The following is a 25,519-nucleotide window of genomic DNA, read 5'->3' as shown; positions in this document are numbered from 1 at the left end:
ACAAGTTGATTACATTTGTAATAGAGGCTAATTATCTTCTATTTAATTTGTGGTAGAATAAAATCAGTCCCGTGTGGCTTCTATTTTACTGTCCTATGATCCACTTCTAATCCTAGGGGCTTTCAGGAACCTCAGCGGGCAGAAGCATATGCATTAATAGCCAAATAATTGGCTTTATTTCTTCAAAAAACAAAAACAAACCAATAAACAACAACAAGAAAGACTTAAGGAAGAAGCAGGAGGAATTCAAAAGGAGTTTGTTCAACATTTAGTGCAGTAATTCAATGCATCACTTGATGGGTTTAATTCATTACCCCATTATTTAAGGATCTCAGTTACATGCAGACTGTCATGAAAGACAAAGAACCCAGAGATAGGAGGCTGGCAGTGGGAAGCTACCATCTAAGCTAGGCACAAAAGGCACAATCATGAAGCAATACCACAAATGTCTCTCATCATGTCAACATCATAAACTCCTTATTCTGCAAAAACAACAAATGGAAGACCTCATGGGTACATGACCTCCCCTCCCCCCTTCCAAAACTCTAACACCTGTGCATGCATAGGACCATACCTATGACCATCACGATGTCCATATCACCAGAGCTACGAGTAGTGAAGATGACTACTGGGTGGATCATTTGAGGCATTTTATTATGTCCATTAGTATTGCCCCAAAACAAACAAAAGGAGCAACCAAGGAAGAGGATCAATCTTGAGGGCTTGAAAAAGCCTGCTACATGTAATAATCTCCAGAAGTGCCCCAGTGAGACAGTCTCTACACCCTCTAATGATGATCTAGACAGTACTGATAACTGGAAGAGCCTCAAGAAAGAAATCCACAATGCATGTGAAGAACCCCTAGGCTTCTCCACAAAGAAACAGCAGGACTGGTTTGATGAGAATGATACAAGTTCTCAGGACAGAAAAAGAAGAGCCCTCCAAAGCTGGACAGAATGAGATCAGCTCCCAACAGAAGCAAGACACTTACTGTCACATTAAAGCCGGCACTCAAAGGAAAATTCAAGACTGAAAAAGTGGTGGGAGTACAAAGCAAAAAAGATTTTAAAAAGTTTGGTTACAGCTATGACATGCAAAGTTTCTTCAGCTCAACCAAAGCTATGTATGGGCTAAGCACAAAAGAAGCTAGCCCCCTGAGGTCCAAAGATACAACAACACACTAAAGGACAGCTCCACCATCAACACATGGTAGAAGATGCACTTTTAAGACCTCCTGAACCAAGATTCTAGTGTTGTAGACAAAAACACTGAAGCAATTCCACAACACCATTAAGGACTACTTTGCAGATCCACCAACTTATCAAGGGGCCTTGAAAGCCATTAAGCAATTGAACTACAAGCATGTAGTTCAGATGGAACACCAACTGAAATTTATAAGCAAGGTGGGAAAAAACCCCTCTCTCAACAACTTTGTTATAAAACTCTGGAAACATGAAGATTCCCAATGATTGGAGAGATGCCAGAATCATTACCATATTCAAGAGAGAGAGACTGGGTTGCTGGAGTAATTGTAGTGTTGCTCCTGTCCACAGCTGGGAAGATCCTCAACTGCATTTTCCTCAATAGACTAACTTTTCTTGCTAAGGAGATTCTACCCAAGTCCCAACCTGGTTTCAGATGACTTGGAGGTAAAACAGACGTGATCTGTGCTGCTAGGTAGCTGCAGGGGAAGTGCCATGAGCAACACTGAGAGTTTTACATGGCCTTCATTGACCTAAGGCCTTTGATTCAAGCAACAGAGACCCCATAGAGGATTCTGATGAGATTTGGATGCCTGCCAAAATTTCTAACCATTATCAAGCTTCTCCGTAACATGATAGCAATCATCCTAAGTGTTGGCTCATCCTATTTGACTATTAGAACTGGAGACAAGCAAAGATGTGTAAGCACACCAACACACTTTTCCATCTATATTACTGCTATTCAACATCTCATTGCTGACAGACTTCTATCTGGAGTCAGCATTCACTGTCACATGGATGGGAATCTCTAATATCAAATGCTTACATTCCAAATCATAACCAAGTGTCCACTACTTATCTTAAATACACTGACAACTGTGTCATGTATGCCCACTAAATTGAAAAATTCCAGGTCCTTTAACAACCTATCCAAACCAGTCAGCTGCTCCTCCACATATTACAATTAGAGAGCAATCCTTGGAGGATGTTAAACATTTTCCTTTATCTAGGTAACTACCTTTCCCAAAAAGTATATATAGCCAATAATATTCAATACTAGATAAAATCTGCCAGTGCTACTGTTATAGGTCTCCAAAACCATGTCTTGGATGGTCATGACATCAGGACCCAAACCAAGATTCTTGTCTACTAGGCTGGTGTCATCCCTACTTTGCTGTATGGGTGTGAAATACGAGTGACATAACAGAAATGCCCGAAAGCTTTGGAAGATTACCATCATCAATGACATCAGAAAGTCCTCCATAGCAGTTGGAAGGGCAGAAGAACGAATGCCAGTATTCTGGCTCAAGCAAGCACCACCAGCACTGAAATCACATTTGTGTGGCACCAGCTCCAAAACCAAGTCCTATACTCCCAAATCACTGAAAGTCACCACTGCAGGGGTGGGCAACACAAGAGATTCAAGGACACCATGGAGGCCAATCTGAAGAAATGCAATGTTAATATCAGTACTTGGGATGCTCAAGCTATGAATTCTCCTTAATGGTGCCATGATGTACAACAAGGCATTGATCATTTTGACAAAACTCACCCCACTATGGAGGCAAATCGACAAGAGAGACAAAGGGAAAGAGCTGTGATCCAACATTACCAGGCTCTACTCTTTTCTCCCGGAACTATTTACCATGTCTGCAATCAACCATATGGATCTCAGACTAGTCTCTTCAATCATCTACAGATTCACCAATGATTTCCCTATTTGCTGGAAGACTGGCACCCTCATATCAATGCATGGTCTCCAATGACAATGAGATAACACCATCAATGGCAGCTTACCAGGTCCTCTGTAGAAAGAGATTGCATTGTTGGGAGCTTTTTTTTCTGGGGCTTTTCCTAGGCAAGGCAGGAAAGAACGAGAAGAAAAAGTCCACTACCACGGGCTACCTGGCGTAGGTAGGATTCAACCCTGTAGACTCTATGTAATGCTCAGTTAGCTGAGGTTTTGAACAGGGATTGAAGATTGGAACAGCTGAAAAGGGTGTGTTGGGCAGGGCTGAAGTTGCCAATATCTGATCCTTGCTACGCTTACACTTTTTGGACTGTGGAGCTGGTGTCATCGGGAAGGCTTTGGCTTCCATGACCACAGCCCGCTCTTTGGCGAGAGAGGCAGCGAGCTGCTGGGAAGAGATGGCCTCCACCTCTCCCCCCTGGGGAGGAGGCTCTTCTCAGCCAGGCTGGCTGACCTGCTCCACCGGGCTTTAAACTAAGCCCGCTGGGGGATGGGGGGACTACTGCCACTGCTGGCCCGCTGAGCGACCCTTGCAAAGCCAGCAGACCAAGGCACTTAAGGGAGCCCACCCCTGCCCCAGCCCTGGCACAATCTGTGGGCAAGGCAAGAGCCCCCAAGGGGACACTTGCCTGCCTGTACACTAATGCCAGGAGCCTGGGTAACAAGCAGGAGGAGTTCATCCTCCTGCTCAGTGCAAAGAATTATGACATCACTGGGATAACGGAGACCTGGTGGGACTCCACCCATGACTGGACATGGCTATACCCTGTACAGGAGGCATCGTGTTGACAAAAGGGGACGGGGGTGTAGCTCTCTATGTGAAGGAAAGCTACATGTCCCTGCAAGCTGATGTTGGCGACCAGCATGGACCGCTAGAGACCCTCTGGGTAAAAATTCGTGGGGAATACGGCACAGGGGACACAACGGTGGGAGTCTACTACAGACCTCCCACTCAAAGTCCTGAGCTTGACCAGGAGTTCGCCCGGGAACTGACTGAGGCCACTTGCTCCAGGACCTTGGTTGTCATGGGTGACTTCAGTTACCCGGACATCTCCTGGGAAGATCACTCAGCAAAATCCGAGCAGTCGCAAAGCTTTCTGTCGTGCGTGGATGACCTCTACCTGACTCAAGCAGTCTATGGGCCAATGAGAGGCAAAGCGCTGCTCGACCTGGTACTGACTACGGGGGATGACCTAATCGGCGACCTAGTGATCGATGGGAAGCTGGGTGACAGCGACCACGAGCTGATCACCTTCACCATCCGCCGTAAAGCTGGCAAGTCAGTCAGCAACACAGAAGTCCTTGACTTCAGAAAAGCCGACTTTGACAAGCTCAAGAGGCTAGTCGGTCAGGCCCTCAGGGACCATGACCCCAGGGAGATGGGAGTTCAAGAAGAGTGGTTGCTTCTCAAGGAAGCGATCCTCAATGCACAAGCACTATTCCAACATGGAGGAAAGGCAGCAAGAAGGCACAGCAGCCCTCCTGGCTCTCCAGGGACCTAGTGGACCTCCTGCAGCTAAAAAGGAAAGCCTACAAAGGATGGAGGATGGGATTCACCTCCAAGGAGAATTATTCTGCGCTGGCCCGGTCCTGCAGAGAGCAAACCAGGAAAGCCAAGGCTGCAACTGAACTCCAACTAGCTTCAAGCATCAAGGACAACAAAAAGTCCTTTTTCAGATATGTGGGGAGCCGGAGGAAAAGCAAGGGCAATGTTGGACCCCTGCTAAACCAGATGGGGCAACTGACAACTGACGCCCAGGAAAAAGCCAACCTATTAAATAGGTACTTTGCATCAGTCTTTCATCAGTCCCATGGGACGCCCATGCCTGCTATGGAACAGGGAGATCCGGGTGATGGGGATCCCCTACCCTCCATAAATGCTGACCTCGTGAAGGAACACCTTGAGAAGCTGGATACCTTCAAGTCAGCCGGCCCTGACAATCTGCACCCCAGGGTACTCAAGGAGCTGGCGAGCGTCATAGCCCAGCCCCTGGCAAGGATCTTTGAAAACTCCTGGCGCTCTGGTGTAGTGCCCGAAGACTGGAAGAAGGCCAACGTGGTGCCGATCTTCAAGAAAGGGAGGAGAGTGGATCCGGCTAACTACAGGCCCATTAGCCTGACTTCTATCCTGGGGAAGATCTTAGAAAAGTTTATTAAGGAGGCCATCCTTGAGGGACTGGCCCAGGCTAACATTCTAAGGGATAGCCAGCATGGGTCTGTTGCGGGTAGGTCTTGTTTGATGGCAGTCACTCATCGTGGTGCCCTGTGACCAGTGGGGTCCCTCAAGGCTCTTTCTTTGGACACATACTGTTCAACATCTTCATTAATGTTGTGGACATTGGAGTCAGGAGTGGACTGGCCAAGTTCGCCGATGACACCAAACTTTGGGGCAAAGCATCCACGCCAGAAGATAGGCAGGTGATCCAGGCTGACCTGGACAAGCTCAGCAAATGGGCAGACGAGAACCTCATGGTGTTTAACACCGAAAAATGCAAGGTTCTCCACCTTGGGAGGAAAAACCTGCAGCACCTTATAGGCTCGGCAGTGCTACGTTGGATAGCACTACAGAAGAAAGAGACTTGGGGGTCATCATTGACCACAAGATGAACATGAGCCTGCAATGCGATGCTGCGGCTAGTAAAGCGACCAAAACGCTGGCTTGCATCCATAGATGCTTCTCGAGCAAAATCCCGGGACGTCATTCTCCCCTTGTACTCGGCCTTGGTGAGGCCGCAGCTGGAGTACTGTGTCCAGTTTTGGGCTCCACAATTCAAAAAGGATGTGAAGAAGCTTGAGAGAGTCCAGAGGAGAGCCACGCGCATGATCAGAGGTCAGGAAAACAGATCTTACGATGACAGGCTGAGAGCCATGGGACTCTTTAGCCTGGAAAAGCACAGGCTCAGGGGTGATCTGATGGCCACCTATAAGTTTATCAAGGGTGACCACCAGGATCTGGGGGAACGTTTGTTCACCAGAGCGCCCCAAGGGATGACGAGGTCGAGCGGTCACAAACTCCTGCAAGACCGTTTCAGGCTGGACATAAGGAAGAATTTCTTTACTGTCCGAGCCCCCAAGGTCTGGAACAGTCTGCCAGCGGAGGTGGTTCAAGCACCTACATTGAACACCTTCAAGAGTAAATTGGATGCTTATCTTGCTGGGATCCTATGACCCCAGCTGACTTCCTGCCCTTTGGGCAGGAGGCTGGACTCGATCTCCCGACGTCCCTTCCAGCCCTGATGTCTATGAAATCTATGAAAATGCGGCCTGCGGGCTGAATCCAGCCCGCCAGGCCATTCTATCCAGCCCACAGGGCCCCAAAGAATTTGGAAAATAAACATTTATCTGCCCTTGGACGCATGCCAAAGATGATGGGAGCCTGCAGCAGTAGGACAAAGCAGCCGCAAAAAGGCCCTCCTGGCTCTGCCTCCCCCGACCTGGGCCCCTGGGCTGTTCCTGCCTCCCTCTGCCGGAGAGGGAAATTTATATAAGAGGAAAACAGGGGAAGGCAGGGGAGGACTGCCCCGGTCCTCAGGGTCAGGCCGGGCCAGCTCTTGCAGTGCCGGTGGTGAAGCTAGGAACCACGTGGTGCCGGAACAGCAGACAGGGGGTGGAGAGGAGTGGCAGCAGGCAGAAAAGCAGGGAAATGGCAGCAGCAGGGGAGTGGCAGCAAGCAGGCATATGGAGCGCAGCGACAACTGGGTGGAAGCACGGGGCCCACATTGGTGCTAGGGCCAGCAGGGGCCCAGGGTGGAGTGGCAGAAGAACGGGGCCCAGCCAACAGGGGCTCTGTGGAGCCAGGCTGCCTCCCCTCCCGTTTCCCTGCTGGCGCAGCCCAGCCCACCTCCATAGAGCCCCTGCCGGCCTGTGCTCTGTGCCCTGTGCTCCTGCCACCCTGCTCTGGGCCCCCACCAGTACTGGCCCCAGCACACCAGTGCAGGCCCACCCAGCTGTTGCTTCATTCCATACACTAACTTGCTGCTAGTTCCCCACTTTCCTGCCCACCACTCTGGCACCACATGGCTCTTGGCTGCAGTGCCAGCCCACAGGACTCAGCAGGAGCTGGTCTGGACCCTGCAATTTTCAGCTGGCTTCGTACGCTGCCGGCCAGGCCAGTCTAGCTCCTGCTGCGACCTGAGGTCTTGGCTGTGCAGCTGGGACACAGTGCTGGAGCGGGGGGTGGGAATGGGGAAGCAGCATGAGAAGGGCAGCAGTGGCAGATGGGGGGGGGGGGGGGAAGTGGCAGCAAGCAGGAGCATGGGGCCCATGCTGGTGCCCTGGGGCCAGGAGCACAGAGCCCAGGCTTAGAGGAGCACTGGCAGGGGCTCTGCCTGCTGTGGGGGAGCTATAGGCAAAGCCTCCCCCTCCACACATGCCACAACCCTCCCCAGCCACCCTCTCCCCACCCCCACAACCCTCCACAAACCCCATACTCACCCACACCCCATACATCCACATGCTTCCCCCACATATATACAACCCTACACCCCCCATGCCTATTCACCCCCCAAAAACCCCATGCACACCCTCCCCTACACACCACATACTCACACAACCATAGCTCCCACAAACCTACAACAATATATAAGAGTAAGACTTCATTTTAAGCTGTTATACAATCACCTCTATGTATACTACACAAAACGCATGTAAATCAGGACAAAAATATTTTTTGAAATCAAATTAATGAATGTTGTAGATGTCTGATTTTTAGAATATAATTTTGTATTTTTCTGGTTCTGCAATGGCAAACTCCCTTGCTGAAAGGAGTACTTCCAGGGGGCAAGGGAGGAACTTCTGGTGGCAAAGGTCAGGGGTTGAGGCATGGGACTTCCGGTCCCAAGATGGTGACCAGGGGGCGGGGCAACTGTCAAGGGGCAAGGCTACCCTTACAGCCGTTGACAGCTTGCCAAAACTCAGTTAGCAGCCCTCTGCCCAAAATATTGCCTGCCCCTGATCTAGAGACTCTCTGTCCTAACTCCTGTACAGCTGTCACTAACTTTCCAGTGGATGCAGGAAGCCACTGGCCTGCTACTAACTCTTCCCTCCTCACCCCTCTCCTTATTCAAGTAAGGTATGAGGAAGGCTTGCATTCATCCCTAGACCTGTACTTATTAGGATGCCTAGGATTAGCAGGGAACTCTTCAGGGAGCGAAAACACAAAAAGGAAGCTTACAAGAAGTAGAAACTTGGAAAAACAACTAGGGAGGAATATAAAAGTATTGCTTGGGCATGTGGGGATGAAAATCAGGAAAGCCAAAGCACAACTGGAGTTCCAGCTAGCAAGAAACGTGAAGGGTAAAAAGAAGGGCTTCTACAAGTATGTCAACAACAAAAGGAGGATCAGGGAAAGTGTGCGTCCTTTACTACTAAATGAGGGGGGCAACCTAGTGACAGGGGATGAAGAAAAGCCTGAAGTACTCAATACCTTTTTCACCTCAGTCTTCACAGGCAAGGTCAGCTCCCAAACTACTGCACCTGGCAGCACAGTTGGGCAAGAGGTGAGCAGCCAACAGTGGCATAAAGATAGGATATTTAGAAAAGCTGGATGTGTACAAGCCATGGGGCTGACCACCATCTTTGAAAACTCATGGCAATTGGGAGTGGTCCTGGATGACTGGAAAAGGGCAAATATAGTGCCCATTTTTAAGAAAGTGAAGGAGGAGGATCTGGGGAACTACAGAGTGGTCAGCCTCACCTCAGTCCCTGGAAAAATCATGGAGCAGGTCCTCAAGGAATCCATTTCTCAGCACTTGGAGAAGGTGATCAGGAACAATCAGCATGGATTCACCAAGGGCAAGTCATGCCTGACCAGCCTAATTGCCTTCTATGAGATGGCTGGCTCTGTGGATGTGGGGAAAAACAGTGCATGTGATATACATTGACTTGAGCAAGGCTTTTGATACGGTTTCCCACAACATTATCATAAGCGAGCTAAGGAAGTACGGGATGAATAAATGGACTGTAAGGTGGACAGAAAACTGGCTGCATCATTGGTTAGTAGTAGAGGGGTCAATGGCTCAATGCCCAGTTGGCAAGTGGAGTTCCCTAGAGGTCAGTCCCAAGGCCAGTTTTGTTCAATGTGTTCATCAGTGACCTGGAAGATGGGATGGCATACACCCTCAGCAAGTTTGCAGATGACACCAACCTGGGAGGAGTAATAGATACACTGGAGGTTAGGGCTAGGATTTGGAGACCTCAGCAAATTGGAGAATTCTACAAAAAGAAAAATGTCCTACTGAACCTTATGAGAAGTGCAAAGTCCTGCTCTTAGAATAGAGCAATCCCATAAACCAGTACAGGCTGGGGATGAACTGGCTAAGCAGCAGCTCTGCAGAAAAAAGGACCATGGGGTTACAGTAAATGGAAAGCTGAATATGAGCCAACAGTGTGCCCTTATGAAGAAGGCTAATAGCACACTGGGCTAACAGGACTGTTGCCTGCAGATCAAGGGAAGTGATTCTTCCCCTCTGTTCAGCACTGGTGATGCCACATCTGGAATACTGTGTCCAGTTTTGGGCTAAGGATATAAATATCATCAAAAATATTAATGTAACCTCCTCTAATTATATCCGTTAACCAATTAACTGATAACAACACAGAGGATCAGATACAGCTGCTGCTGGGAGCTCTTCTGGGCTCCCACGGCCATTTGACTGGGGAGAAGAAGCAGGCGGTGTTATTTGGCTGGGCTTAAATGAAACCCTGTGGTAGGAGGAAGGGAGTACCTGTGAACAAGCAGCTAATTCCTTATTTGATGAGTCATTAGGCTGCTGACTGTTTTCACTCTTAAATTATGGGTGGGCACTAGTCCCCTTGCCCGTCCCCTCCTCCTCACTCCTTCGTTGCCCTCTGATTCTTGCTGGGGCACTATGCAGCTTCTCTTCCTCCCTTTCCTGCCAGGCTGTGCCTCCCAAGAGCTGAAGAATAACTGGTAAGCTAATCAGTTATCACTGCACTTATTGGGTAAATGATTAATCATTTAACCTTTCACATACCTATTTTGGGCCCTCCACTACAGAAAGTATGTGGGCAAATTGGAGGAAGACCAGCAGAGGGAAATGAAAACCGTTAGTGTGCTGGGCACATGACTTCTGAGGAGAGACTGAGGGAACTGGGCTTGTTTAGTCTGGAGAGAAGACTGAAGGGTGAATTTAATAGCAGCCTCCAACTAACTGAAGTTCCAAAAAGGGTTCTAGGCTGTTCTTAGTGGTGGCAGATGACAAAACAAGGACCACTGGTCCCAAGTTACATCATGGAAAGTTTAGGTTGGATATTAGAAAAAGGTCTCACAAGGAGGGGAGTAAAGCACTTAGAACCGGTTACCCAGAAGTTGGGGAGTCTCCATCCTTGAAGGATTTTAAGACTTGGCTAGACAAAGCCCACTGGCTGCATGGTCTTCTGTCATAACTTTTTTGCACACTCCCCTTTGTCTGGAAAGCTGTGACAATATCCCCTCCCATCTCCAAGGGCTGTGGCCATGTCTACACAACACGCTACTGTGCATAAACAAGTACTAAATAAATGCACAGTAACCTAAGTTACTGTGCAGTAGTGCTGGTGAACACCTTTTTTGTGGTGCTACTGTGCAGTAGCCCAATACTACTGCGCAGTACTGATCTGTCCCAATTTTTGTCACGCAACATTATTACACAGTAGTATCAGGCTACTGTTCAGTCAGGGTCTTGTGCAGACCTGCACAGTAGGTCTTCTTCCCCCCTCTCCCACTCCAGAACTAACCTCTTTAAACTCTGCATATTGTTTCATTCGAAAGGGAGGGGAGGTTGCGAGTCATTTAAAGCCCTGGAGAGGCCACTTAGGCCAGGAACAAGTTATGTAGAACAGTCTGCAAATTCAGACTGCCTCAGCAATGCCCATGCTGCTTGCCAGCCTTTCCCTACAATACTAGGAAGCCCCATAAGAATCCAGCATGGTGGATTCTTATTTAGACTCAAGTTCTGCATACCATGGGCAAGCTGTTAATGGCTGCAACAAGACTCTCTCAGGGTATGGACACTAGTACATTTGGGGCCATTTCAAAGAAGGAACATTTGAAAAATGAGTGGCTATTACATTCTAATTGTTAGGTGCGGACAAACATCATACAGAGTTAAAGTCAGAGTGGTTCTGTTATGCTTATATCACTCCTGGATTTTCCATACCTAGCAATCAGAATGTAACAGCTGCTGACTGTGTGAAACATTCTCCTTTTGAAACAGCTCCAAATGTCCATGTGTTCATACCAGGTTTGCCAACCGTCTATGCCTTCACGGACAGTCCACAAAATGTAGGGCAAAACTGCATGTCCGTAAAGTCCATAAAAATGGAGCCATCCATAAAAAAAAAAAACAAAAAAAACTTAAGAAACAGTTGAACTTGATGGACAGATGGAACAGAACAGTTCTACCTGGTGTCTGGGCAGGAGTGCAGCATCCTGTAGGGAGCTCGTCAGAGTTGTGTGGCTTGCTGGAGCATAGCCACATCCCCTGCATTGTTCTGCCACTACATCCCTTTGGCTGAACCTTGCTTGCCTCAAAGGTACAGGGGGTGGGGTGGTATGGCTGAGCTAAAGTTGGGGGCCTGGGAGTAGGAAGAAGCAGTGGGTGGGAGTCTGTTCTGGGACAGGGGGAGCAGTCTGTCTGGAACTGGGCTGTGGGGGAGGAGCAACATGGTGCAGGACATTGTTTATACCATAGTGTAAAACCATTTCTCAGGACAAGTAAGGTTGCTAACCTAAGAAATATTTGTTTTTATTGATCTACAAACTTTTTTAAACCATCAAACTTTTTTTAAATTATGGTTAGTGACAGATCCCTAAATTTTATCTCAAGGCTTGTTATTGCCATCCAGGGTCCAGCCAAAAGGTTAAACTTGCATTATGTTCAAGATATGTCGGAAAAAAACATATTAATAAAAGTCTGGTTGTTAGGGGGAAGAAAAAATGCTCTCGAGCTGGCAACCTGGGTCCAATTTGAGTGGGATCCTTCTCAGGAAACCCTTATAGCTGGTTTGTATTTTCATTGAATTGTAGAAAATTAGGGTTGGAAGGGACCTCAGGAGGTCATCTAGTCCAACCATCTGGCTCAAAGCAGGACCATCCTCAGCTATATCATTTCAGCCAAGGCTTTGTCTAAACGGGTCTTAGAATCATAGAAAATCAGGGTTGGAAGGGACCACAGGAGGTCACATAGTCCAAACACCCTGCTCCAAGAAGGACCATTCCCAACTAAATCATTCTAGTCAGGACTTTGACAAACTAGGCCTTAAACTTCCAAGGATGGAGATTCCATCATCCCTCTCAGTAACCTGTTCTAGTGCTTCACCACCCTCCTAGTGAGAGTTTTTTTCTAATATCCAACTTAAACCTACCTGGCTGCAATTTAAGACCATTGCTCCTTGTTCTGTTATCTGCCACCACTGAGAACAGTCCCCTGCTTCCTCAGAAGCACTGGGTGTCAGCCACAGCCAAGGCTAAAGACTTTGACTGGAGTCTACCGATACCTTTGCTGGGACTTAGAAAACCTAGAGGCTTCCAGCTAGACAGTCTTGCTCCCTGCTCAGGTTCAGAAGGAATTTTAGTCCATTGGTTGGCTGTCATCAGTTTTAGCCCATCAGTTGATCCAACTTGCTCATTTTCCTATATATAGGGAAATACATATATATTTAGCAAACTTCCCTATATATAGGAAAACGCGCAAGTTGGACCAATTGATGGGCTAAAACTGATGACAGCCTACCAACAGGCTAAAATTCTTGAAGTGATCGGTTGATTTGACTTGGCTCATTTTCTGTCTCTCTCACACACACCATTTTCATTAATATATTCCAACTACATATATATAACCAGCAGAAGTACCCGTTCTTCAGCCGAGTTGTTACTTTTGTAATTGTAGTGTTTATTTTCAAAGAACTTAGTACAACATATTTAGGTAAAAAATATTGTTTATTTTTAAAGAATGTAGTACAACGTATTTAACATTTAAATATTTAACATGGAGCGACATATCTCCACATAAAATGATGCTACACAAAGCAACATGGGGTAACAATTCCAATTCTAGTGATAAATGAATGATATGCACTGCAGAATTTCCTTGTGAACAATGTTCACAGTGTTTCCTGTTGGCACCAGTATGTACAACCCTCTTCAACCACCAACTCTGGAGCAAACCTAAACAAACACTGTAAATTACAAAAAGTAACAACCCCGGCAAAGAACAGGCACTTCTGCTAGTCTTCTTCTGTAGGTAGGGTAGCCATCATGCCCTGTTTTTGTTTCTTTGCTGGCTTAGGATATCTCCTTGTACATATACCATCCTTCATGCAGGGAGATTCACAGTTTATGACTGCACGGACAATGAATCATATTATGTTTTATAATTTCAAACAGACCTGGAGCTTCTTGCTTGTCTGGTAGCTCAGCACTGATTAAAAAATCAATTTGATTAGGTTTAATCTGTTCTGTAAGTCACACCAAAATATGAACATGTTTAAAACGTCTCTTGCCACTCTACAGTAGAGTACGTGACATCAAGTTTCTTCAAAAGTATTTCCTTTTATAATGAGGTCCATAAGCTTGACAATTTTTTGACAGAAGACTCCTGCAACAATTTCATGCTGGTTCTGAGGTTTTTGACCCAGGAGAAAGCTCTTGCATTATTGCAATCCGCTTCCAGTTGCAAGCAAAGGTGATAAACAAATCCGGGCAGCCATAATGATGAAATATGTCATAGCGTCCCGTGTCCTCTCAAGCATGTATTGCGGGCCTCCAGTGAACGAGGACAGAAGTATCACCAGCTTTCCAACATTATCCATCTTAGAGATGCAATAAACAAAGATTGAAATGCAGATATAGTTTTCAACTCTTAACTTCTTTTGATGGCTTCATATAAGATTTAATTGTTCCATCTCAATTTTGGCATGCACGTCCACCCAATATTGGTTAAGAAGTTGACAACAATAAATCAAGTGATTATATTGGTCAACTCTGGTCATCAGCCGATATGCATAAAATTCCACTGAGGAAACAGTCTTCCGTGGAATCAGGTTGAGGCATGTGAATATAGTATCCATCTTTGCCATTAATGAATAGAAGTGGGTACTGCAGAGCATCACAAGTTCTGTGTGTTTTGGGTATTCAAAGTAATTGATCATCCCTGTAATGCAATACGAAGTCCTGCTTATCCAATTCTTGTCCCACAATTACAATTGCAACCTCGTCAACTGTCAGTGCGTGAAAACGTTGTTGATGTTCCTGCGTAGGTTTCTTGTCAGCACTCATCATGATTTTAAAATCTTCTCTCAGCATACTTTCAAGAGCTATTTTAAAACTTCACGTATGAATTCTTCGAATGTAACATATTCTGCAAGGATAACACTATATCATGCCTGATGTCCAAATTATACTTACAACATAATTTATTCTGGGATTGTAGATCATTTACCAAGCAAATTTGTAAAATCTGTGATTCTTTGTCCAGAGGTAGAATAAGGAATCCTGCCATATATTACACTTGTCCTTGAATCTTAAATGCTGGCATGAAGTTTCCTTCTGAAACCTACTTGGATGTGCCAAAAGATGTCATCTGAAAAGCATTATTATATTTTCATTCATTTTTCAGGAAGTGCTTCGAATATTCCGTATTACCTGATAAAAGAGTTTTAAGTGGTTCTGAAGGCTCTTCAGGTGGTTGCAGCTTCACTTCTTCATTAGAGCAGCACATGCCAATGGATTCCCCTTTCCAATTCTTCACCTGACGGTGGTAGCATACAGTGCACACACTTTTGATTGTAACCAATTTATCCATTTCGTATGGTACTGAAGGATTATAATTAAAAACAGAATTCTTTTTATCTGCCCAAATTGCAGTCCATTGAGCAGTGATAAACTGATGATTTTCCTTGCACCATTCCACTGTTTCCTCAGTTTCTGCAGCTCCTGACCCAGCATTTCTTATGCAAGTAGCAGCAAGACTATCTGCTCTTTCTTCCTTACTTTCGGTCGCTCTTGAAGCAGCATTCTTTCTATGGTTATTCGCAAGGCATAGTGCCTTATCTTCATAACTTTCTTGAAACCTTATATTTTGCATCCTTTTCACAGCAGCTGAAGTGCCACTAAGAGTTGAAGTCCTTCTCCTTGGCATTTTTTGTATTACCCTTTATGCAGAGCATATTGATAAACAGTTGGGGGCGGGGGAGGGGAGGAAGACAAAAAGAAGCCCTGAACCAGTGACCAGAGGGCTATGGTTGCCAAATGGTGGAATCAGCTTTGTTTGGAGGTGTTAGGCAAGGATGTACAATAATGCCATTTGAACGGAATTCACAGCATCTAAAATGGAGTGGTACCAGTTTGCGATCTGAGAAGCCCCAAAAAGGGTCAGGTGAAAAAATAACCCACTATAAATTTTCCTTGGGTCATATTCAGTGATTTTGGAAGAAGTGAAAAGACTAAAACCGCACTCATGGGTTCATTTAGACTTGGTGGCAGCAGACTTCTGCCTTTCTGCTCCGCTCCAGATAACTACTCCAATGGGCAGCTGGTTTGACTCACTGTCATTATGTGTTTTCATGGACTTGCCAGGCCTTGGGAGGCCTGGGCAACGTACTGTCAGATCAGATTATACACTACTGCATAATCAGACCTGAGCCACTATTATTGGGCCAGTTCGGCCTCACCAGGATGTCAGTAAGCTCTCCACCCTGCCAGCACTGATCCAGACCTTCAGACTCGCTCCAAAAAGGGGACGGATTCCAAGTGGTGAACCCAGAGTAAAACATGACACAAACTTTTTCACGAACAAGGAATAATCATTCATTAGCATTCATACAAAATAGACTAATTACAGCTAGAGCAGCAGAACCCAGTTGGCATAAGTATGGGGGAGTACATAGTTCATGCTACCAAAGCTGTCCAGAGCTGCTTTCTCCTTGGCAGGTCTAACGTAACAGAACTCCACCCTTGCAAGTTTTGGGCCATGGGGCTTGCATACATTTGTAAAGCATGTCTGACTTCTTTAGACTACAAAATTAGGTCTGTGAGTTTTTCCTCTCCCTTGTTACCTGTAAGTGGTTTCCAGGATAGAGGTAGATTAGCCCATGGCACTTGACTCAGACCAGCAGGATGATCACCTGTCCTTATATGGTGAAGGGGAAGCAGAGACTGTCACTGATCCCCCACTTTCTGAACCTCTGAAAGTGAGGGTAAAAATCTGCTCGGAACAGAATTACTAGGCTGCATACAAACAAGCGCGGCCATGTGATATGGGGTGCCACAGACACATCTGTGATGCCACATACCACATGTTCAGCTGCTCTCTGCACTGCAAGGGAGCAGGTGTGTGGTGGGGGTGAGAAGGGGGTTGGCCCCTGGATATCCAAGGTCAAAAAAACCCACACAAAACAAAAGAAAAGAAGAGCAGTACATATGGAGGCAGCATACTTTGCTCAAAACTGGAGCCTAGCCAGCCACTGGTACCTCCCAAATAACTGCACCATACAAATAGTTGTGTGACTGAATCCTGTAACCAATTAAAGCACTGGGATTCTGTGGCTAAGAAGCTTCATGGAGGAGGAAAAGAGGGTTGGTTACAGGCTCTTGGGAGAAAGGGTGATACAATTTTCAGATCTAGGCCTCCTGATTACAGATACATCCCATAGCTTCCACTATACAACCATTTATATGAGGTCTGACCAAATGTCTCCCTCACTAATAAAGCACCGTATTTCCTCCATTTCATATGCATCACAGAGCATCACAGAGTTATAGATAAGTATAATATGCAGCCGTTATACTTTGAATCTCAACAGGTTTTCAGAAGACACAAAGAAAGAGGAAGATACGTGGGAGGGATTCCAACAGGGTGGTAAGGGGGAGTAAAGGGGCACTGGGCAGTAAGAAAGAGTTAGGAGGACAGGAGATAAGAGCATCAGCTGGATGAGAGGAGAGAGAATGAATATGGAGACGGCAATATGGAACATGGCATTTCATTTTAAGATGAAAAAATGCAACTAACTGCAGCTTACCACCTGACTTTTTGGCTACAATAACAAGTAATGACCCAAGCAGGAACCATGAGAGTTTTTCATACAAAATGCAACTGATGCCTGGTCTTCCCACTGCTCAGAGAGCAGTCTCATGCTTAGGAAGAGGGCAGGCATACGGGAACTCCCAGTATTTATTGTTGGCCAGTCCTTCCACTATGATCACACTCAAATACTTTTCAATTTAATTGCCTTCACCCCTTTTTGCTGGTGTGGTAATTAGGCACCCTCCAGGAGCTTTCAACCCCAAATCTGATTAAATAGCTTGATGTTTTTTCCACCATGCGTGTACCCTGTTGATAATTTTAATGTGCTTATTGATTACTTGTTGAATTCTTTTGTCTCTGGCCTTAATGTAATTAAGGAACTTCTTACCTTAAGGCAGTCAGCTGCCAGAAGACACTCATACAAGCTAGCCCCTGTCTTGTCCCTGTGTGCATAGAGTGGTGCCTTGTGGTTGATTTGCTGGGCTAGCAAACGGTTCTAAGCAAAGCAAATCATACACACAGCAAGTGAGCTTTACACTTTGGATCCCACATTCCCTGGCTGTGGTACACAATAGAAGTCTTTCCAGTCAGGACACAAAGGACCATAATGATGACATTGTTGAATATGCCAATCATTGGAAGGTGGAGGGGTGGTGGCAAATGCCACGCAGAGTACTATTTGGTAGAAATTAATTCAGTGATGTATTGGGAACACAGACCAGCATCTGAAGTGCAATGAGATATTGGTGAAGAGGTCAATAGGACTGCCTAGCACTGAAGGAGAGAGTTGACAGTAAGTCTGATCTGCTAATACAAAAGTAGAGAACTAGTATGTCAAGCACTGTGATTACTCTATTATGTGCTTGTTTCAAGCTGAAATGTAATTCCTTTTCCTTGATCTTTTTTTAAATTTAGCCTTGGCCTACGCAAAAAGTCTGTTAACTTTAAATATTAATCACCACAGAATGCACATCCTTAGTTTAATATTACCATACCCTAGAGACACTCATATAATATTATTTTGATAAAACTGAAATTAGAGATGAAATAAAAGGGTATGCGCCAATTCTTTCATTTTTGCCAAAACAATTTGCCTGGCATAAAGTCTGAACTGTTCTGTGTTAGTACAGGGCAGTCCCAGGGTCTGGGACAGAGCTGCCCCCCTGCCCAATCCACATCACAGATGGCACAGCTTTTCATTACTTAACTATTTGAGCACAATATAGAAGGTGGGAAAATAGTGAAACTATTATGAAATACAACTGCTGGTATCTAGCCCTGTTGTTATTTCTAGGTTCCTGGAATCCTTATCAATAGTACAAAATGGCAGACCACCCAGACAAAACCAGGCATAAAAATCAGACTTAGTACACAGGTATTTGAAGTAAGCAACAATGCAAAATGATGGGGAAGTGACAGAACCACTAATCATGAGAACATGGGAGATTTATAGCGCTCAGAGTAGAATTAGAGCTGAAGTGTATTTATTCACTTTTAAGTAATACATATAAACAAAATGACATTTCTGATATAGTTCCTTCGTGCTGGTAATTAAACTGCCAAATCAATGGTAAAATGTCTAATAAATCTATTCTTGTCAGGATGATTACACAAACTTCCATGAGTACAAATGAGAATTATGCAGGAACAAACCCCTAGTGATAAGAGGATCAAAAAAAATAAATAAATAAAAGTTTGTTACCATTCCTAATCACTCAATGGCAGAAAACTGGAGCATATGCATCTCATTATTAAATCAACACCAGACAGTAATTCTAAAAACCTAAGTATGTGCTGAATTCACATACTAAAAAGCAATTCATATGGCATACCATTTGCTTTGCAGTTTACTACTGAATCCAGATTAACCATCTGAATTATACAGATTCAAGAAGGAAAATGTGTGTGCAATTCCAACAAAAATCCCAGTGAGCTTGAACATTTAGGAAATAAGCCACTAGAGAATTCAAGAGGGTAAATTAAATGTACATATATTCTTTAAGGGCAACATTTATTTCTTGATTCATGAGCCAAATCTTCCTACAATTGTATTTTACTTACTCATAGACCATTTCCTACCTTCTAGCCATGAAACAATAGAATATTAGTATCTGTCAATCACTAATGATTACACACACTTCTCATCTCCATGGTATATACTCCAGTCCACCCTGGTATACCAAGCTTAGCAGATAAGAAGTGAGACTAAAGTGGAAAAGTATATAAAGAATCAAAAATATCATTTCTTCCTTCCACATACCATAAATCACTTTATTTGTAAATTAACATTTACTGCCATGTACTTGGCACAAACAAAGTTAACCAATTTAGGAAAATTCATTTTTAGTACAACATTTTGTACTATGTCAGCATACGATTCACAGAAAAGGCACATCAGGTAGGGGCAAAGATGCATTGTAGAACCAGATGTGTGATTATAGTTCCAGTGCGCATGCTGAGGATGTAAAATACCACTGTATTGTACTAGCTAGTCCTATATGTTCTTGAGAAAAAAAAAAGGACAATAATTTCCAGCCCAACAGGATTTTTAGTTATCTTTTTCGCTTTTATTAACAAGCATATAATATTAATTGGCAAAACACTGAATACAAGCTTCACTATCATAAAATCAAAACATTAAGCAATAATCCCAAAAGGCTTATTCAGACAAAAACTAGCCACCAATAGTACAAAAATTACACAGCAACACAAAGCATAAAAATGTAAACTTTCAAATGAAACTAAGTAAAAAATATGGTTTTACACTGTGATAGTTTCAATACCTTTATTATGCCACATATTGAGGATAAAGGCTTAGTGGTTACACTGGCTTATTGTCCCTTAACCTTAAATTAATCTTTTTCAGATGGAAAGAATTTTTGTCTTGTCTGGTTAAAGCACTTGGATGTAAGAACTATATTGAGCCAATATTTTAAGTGCATTTTAAAATAAAGTTGGAACTTCTGTCCATTCTTCAAAACTCAGGATTGCATCCTGCAGGCACACACCTAAGTAACTTTACTCATAGAAATAAACCCACTGATGTCAATGGATCACCCATGTCCGTAAAGTTACCATTAAAGTGTTTGTAGAATTCGGACTCGAGACCCCAGTCCTGTAATCTGATTTGGGTAGACTACGTTAAACTTCAACTGGATTTGCCAAAGCAAATTAGATTTACAGGTCTGGGGTTAGGTTTTATACACAAGAAAATTCAAACTCGCCAGTAAAGAAAAGTGAACGATGGCTTACCATAAGATGCAAGTTCCTAGGCTATTTGTACCTGATCTCTGTTTGCATCCATATGTAGAAGCAGAGTACAGTTCCATGATAATGTTATGCACCTCAGAAAATTAAGTGTTCTCTCTGCACCTCAGACCTAACACCACTGCATGTCAAGACCCCTTGATTAAAGTAAGGTATATTATTACGCAAAAGATTTAACATGTATGACAGAATGTCTATCATTTTATTAACTATGAAGCAGAGGAACAGAAATGTAGGCTGCATTAATATCTCCAGCAAAATGTGTGAATTGGTTACCTGAGGAAACATAGAAACTGGATTTTTTTCTGTACAGTTTAAGTGTCTGCACTAAATGCATTTCATAAGTACTGATTAAAATATAAATTTATCAAAGATTAATCTGTTGATGTACAAACTGATTGGCTTTTTCCTATTCTCTTTAACTCAATGGTAAATTTCAAATCACTGTAAAATAGGATAGCTATACTATTACATTTATCATCCAATAGAAAAAAATCCAACAAATCTTCTAAGACTAATTATGCTGTTATAAAGACAATAGAGCCAGATAAGCTTTCAAAGGCTCATAGCCTACTGGAAAGATAGCACCATCATAATTGTAGTCTGATATTTTTTATGGTCCCATGTCCCCAGAGGTTATAGCGTTGTGTATAGTATTGCACAACCAATAAAAAATAAATATTCCCAGGTTAGATGGTACACAAAGATACCAGACATAACAATGGCACAAAACAGTTTCAGATAGGCTGCAAGTCTTGCAGATTGCTTCCACAATTCACATTAAGTTTTCTTGCCAGATTATTTTAAAATATTGCTGACAGGTAGTTCTTGCTCTTACACAAATTTCAAAAATCCCAAACTTTACTTAAAAACAAACAAACAAAGCCCCCCAAAACAAACAAACACAAACCATTTGAATGTACATCTTCAAAAACTCCACCTACAATCCTTTTCAATTTAGCGGTAAGTAGATGCTACATTTTCAATTTAAACATATGCCTAATAAATGCATGTTTCAAACCTATTGCACAAAAGCATAATTAATGCTCTTTATCCATACAAAAACAAAAACATACAAATAAAAGCTACTCAAACGCAATGTAAAAGGAAGAAGCTTGTAAAAACATCTCACAATTTCATTTTATATGCCCGTAAATAAAGCTGGACCATTGAAACCAAAATACTTGGATGGTAAAATAAGATAGAAGGCTTAAAATAGAATAAATAATTTTATAAAGTTAATTTTTAAACCCCCCAAATCTTATTTAAATTCAATATTATATATTCTATCTGAATTCTCTATTTTAAATGAAAACTATATCTAGTGAGACTATGAGCCTAGGTAATTAGTCTCATTGCTGCTGAGGATAATGCAACAAGATGCTTGTACTGCAATTATTTACCAGCATAAACAGTTGTGAAAACTACTTCACAGTAACTCCACCTTCACTAAAACCAAAATATATTGAACATGACCCCAAAAAGACCAAGCGATATCTATGCTGAGCCTGACTTTCAGACCTTAGACAATAGAAAACAAATCTACATCAATAGTTTTCACCCAATATAAGTCTTGACATCAAATCAACTGTCTCTTAAGCTTCACAGAAGTGAAACAGAACTTTGACCCCAAGGCATCCCTCCTACTTGAATTTAGTTCCATCTAGTCTTCCAATGAAGCTAGAAAAAACAGTAAATGGTGCAGCAAACCTCCATGGGAAATCCATAATGAAGATATTGTGACAGATTGCAATTTAGAAAAATAGGTATTTTTTTTACCACTGAGGTTTTGTCAGTTTAACATATTACAAAAGCAGAGTTTTATGCAATAAGCCATAACCAGCTGTAGTTGTTAATACTGGCTTCAGATTTATGTTCCTGTACATTTAAGTAAAATATATTGATATAGCACCATAACAAATTCAAGTGATTCCAAAATTAGCTACAAGCTTCCAAATATATATCCTGTACTGTAGACTATTACAGCAAGAGTTAGAACTGAATGGCAGAGGGCTTTTTGAATTTGCATGTTTACACTGTTAATTTCTCCTCAGTTTAGTTACGCAGGAAAATACTAAAATTCTTCAGGGCATTGCAGTAACGTCTAGTCTTACAAAACGCTGCTGCAGTACATGTATTCTGAGGTAGACGGATCATGTATATACATTTATTAAACCCTTAGATCGCCACTGAATCACACTGATGAGGACATGATCTATGGGGATGAGCTCCATTATCTATACTATGAATGACAATGACAGCATATCAATAGTCCCAGGAAGGCCCAGTACATCAACTGTCTTAGAAGGTTGCATGGCATCTCTCCATTATTCTGATAAAAGGTCAAGTGATCTTTTGCCAAAACTAAACAAATGAAGTCTCCTCTGTCCTCTTCTGCTGCTTCCATTTTTCCTACAAATATTATTATGTATAAATAAAAAAATGAAACACAAATAGGTACATCCAGGAATGGTGAGGCCAATCCAGAACTAAAAGTTCTAATCTCCACTTCTCCTCTCTCCCTATACTGAAACAGTCTTGGGTTCAACATAAAATATGTTCTAATCCAGTGGTTTTCAACCTGTGGTCTGCAGACCCTTGGGGGTCCATAGACTACGTTTAAGGGATCCATGAAGGATGACCATGATCAAATTAAAAGTATGCGAATACCCACACTTACAATTCAAAGGGGTCCAAACCGCCATTCAAAAATCTTTAGGGGGCTGCAAATGAAAAAAAAAAAAAAAAACCTGCCCAAAAAATCCTTTAATCCAAAAGTAGTTCAGAAAAGTGTACAGGTCTTTTGCCTTTGGGTTGCAGAGATGGCACTAAAGTATTAATCCTACCTTGTGTACCTTAATAAGCCCTATAGTGTAGCAGATTCTTCTGGTTTCTCCATTTGTGTTCAATTCCTTCCTTGTTCACGTCTATGACTAAAAAGAAAGCAAAGAACCTTGCCTAGGAAAACCTACATGTGAGATTGTATAGGAGGTACATGTAGGAATATGTTGTACAGAGGACTCGGGGAAGAGATAGCAGATTACTTTATGACAAGAGGGAAGATGATATACAGTTTTAGATAAACTTCTCCCATGTTTTTCTCCCCGTTCCTGAATGATTTTTTTGAATAATGATTCTTTGCAGGGGAGAGGAGGTCAGCTGGAAGAATTGGGGTGGTGCTGGCAGGTGAAATGATTCCATCAAGCTAGTGACATCTACGTTATGGTGGAATACAAGGGTTTAATAATATGTATACTAACTTGTTTTCAGCTGACAGGGAAACTCTCCCGAGATTCAAAATTACAAATTCAAGCCATCAGTAACACAGCACATCCGCCTTTCAGTAATTTAAAACTTCCTGTGCCAAATCAAATATTTTAACATTCATATTATGTCTACTATATTATACAGTATGCAGCTTGCAGAGTTCACCTGAAACCAATATTAATAGTTTTTAAAAGCTGCCTATTTTAAAAAGCCTTCTGAAATTTTTATTTGAAGACCCCCCTAAAGCATACCTGAGAGTAGGCCTAATGACATATGTGCACCATGTTTTGCATCTCTCAGGTCTGGACAAAATCGAAGATCATAAGGCCAGAAGGTAATACTAAGATGTAGTCTGACCTCCAAGATAGCTAGAGATAGAGCTAGAGAAAACAATGGTCTTACAATGAAACCTAAAACTGGTCTGCAATTAACTGAATTTTTAACCCTGTGAAATGGAAACCTGTGCAATATTACCATATCGTATATTTTTCAATATAGAAATATTTGAACTCAAGCAGTTAAGGATTAACTGCTAAGCTCAATTTTGTAAAAAAAATAAAATAAAATAAATTAAAAAAAAAATCAAATTCTCTAAAAATAAAATAGTTTTGCAAGCCCCAACTACATAAGACAAGTCTACCTTAAAACAAGTTCACAAATATTGTACTTTGAGTACTCATTATGATCAAATGCATCTTATGCCATAGCAAAATATACAGCAGATTAGTTAAGTGAACTCATCTTTGTTAGCCTCATCAAATCAACATGCAGGGGCGCATCAAAACATTACTGAAATATAAAGCAAATATGATCAAACATTGTGTAAAATTAATGAAATTATTTGATGCCTAGGTTTTTAGGAAGTTTTAATGCAGCATAATAAATATCACCAGTCACTATATCATAAGGTATGTTCAATGCTCTACAAAGGTCTCAATGAAAGCCAAAATAACTGAAGTGGACTATGTAAGACAAAAAAAACACCTTGCAAAAATATAAAAATCAGCTTTGAAAGCTTCAACACATGAAAAGTAACTAAAGATAATTTGGTGTCAAAAGCAACCTTTAAAATCATTCCCACAACATTTTAATTTATTTCTGTGTAACTGCAGCAAAGAGATAAATGGCAGTGAGCTACATGGAACTGTGAAGTGTTTTCAATATCAGTAAACTTAGTGCTGGTAGTGTCTTGCTGAGTTGTGATTTATTTCTTTCATACAAAAAAGTATAAATATTTTCTGTCCAGAAATCCAGGTAATACATCCCTAGAAGAAATATTCAGAAGGGTGGTTGGTTGTGAAAGCACTACAGTCTTCCAAAATGATTCTGCTGGTTCGTGTCGTGTAAGTTAAGTGATGCACTAAGAAGGTGCCTGGTGATAGTCTCTGCAAAAAACTCTGTCCAGAAGGACAATAAAGTTCTCTTACAGCAAGTCCATTTTGGGTCTGTAATGTAGCAATAGAGGTGCTTTCTGCAAGATAAAACAATGAACTCATTTAAGGAGCAAAAGCAAAATGAATTATCCCATCTGATAGGCAAAAGACTCATCCAAATATTGCATACATTGACAGCAGGGACTATTGAATCATCTACTCTGACCTTTCATGTAACAGGTCATAGGAATTTCACCAGCTACCTCTGTATGGAGACCAATAAACAATATTCCAAAACATCAAGAATTCCAAGAACAATTTCTCATACTTCAATGGTTAAAAATTGTGTCTAATTTTTAAATTTTCAGTTGTCTACTTTTAAATATCCATAAATTGGTTCTTGTTATGCCACTTCACAAGATTAAAGATCCTTTTGGTATCCAGTATTTTTCATGCTGGAAGTACTGAGACACTTATCAAGTTGTATCATCATCTTTTTGATAAAGCTAAACAGATTGAGCATTAAGTCTCACTGTAACACATTTTCTCTAGACCTCATTTACTTTTTGGGTCTCGTATCTATTCCCTCACCAATCTTATAGTATTCTACGTTATTACAGCACAGGTGAGACCTGG

At 42.6% G+C, this 25,519-nt stretch overlaps 1 protein-coding gene across 16 annotated transcripts in view; it reads right to left on the bottom strand.

Moving 5' to 3' along the window:
• The window catches only part of PCGF3 (polycomb group ring finger 3), a 208,785-nt gene that overhangs the window by 61,680 nt on the left and 121,586 nt on the right, over nt 1–25,519 (bottom strand). For 3 of the 16 annotated variants that reach the window (XR_016441305.1, XR_016441303.1, XR_016441304.1), the window contains exon 9: nt 8,648–8,793. The exons of 12 other annotated variants lie outside the window; for them this stretch is intronic. Coding sequence is in view for 1 of the 4 variants with exons in the window: in XM_090039025.1 (XP_089895151.1) it covers nt 24,934–24,981 (48 nt within the window). In the remaining 3 variants the exon portion in view is untranslated. Of the gene's footprint in view, nt 1–8,647; nt 8,794–18,493; nt 24,982–25,519 lie in introns of those variants that run through there. One more of the 16 variants, XM_090039025.1, reaches the window with a different exon arrangement.

This window comes from Crocodylus siamensis, chromosome 3 (assembly GCF_052110815.1).
Source record: "Crocodylus siamensis isolate JL-2025a chromosome 3, ASM5211081v1, whole genome shotgun sequence".
In the NCBI taxonomy this organism is placed as follows: Eukaryota; Metazoa; Chordata; order Crocodylia; family Crocodylidae; genus Crocodylus; species Crocodylus siamensis.
Note: the sequence above shows the minus strand (reverse complement) of the source record. Positions and strands in the feature narration are given on the sequence as shown.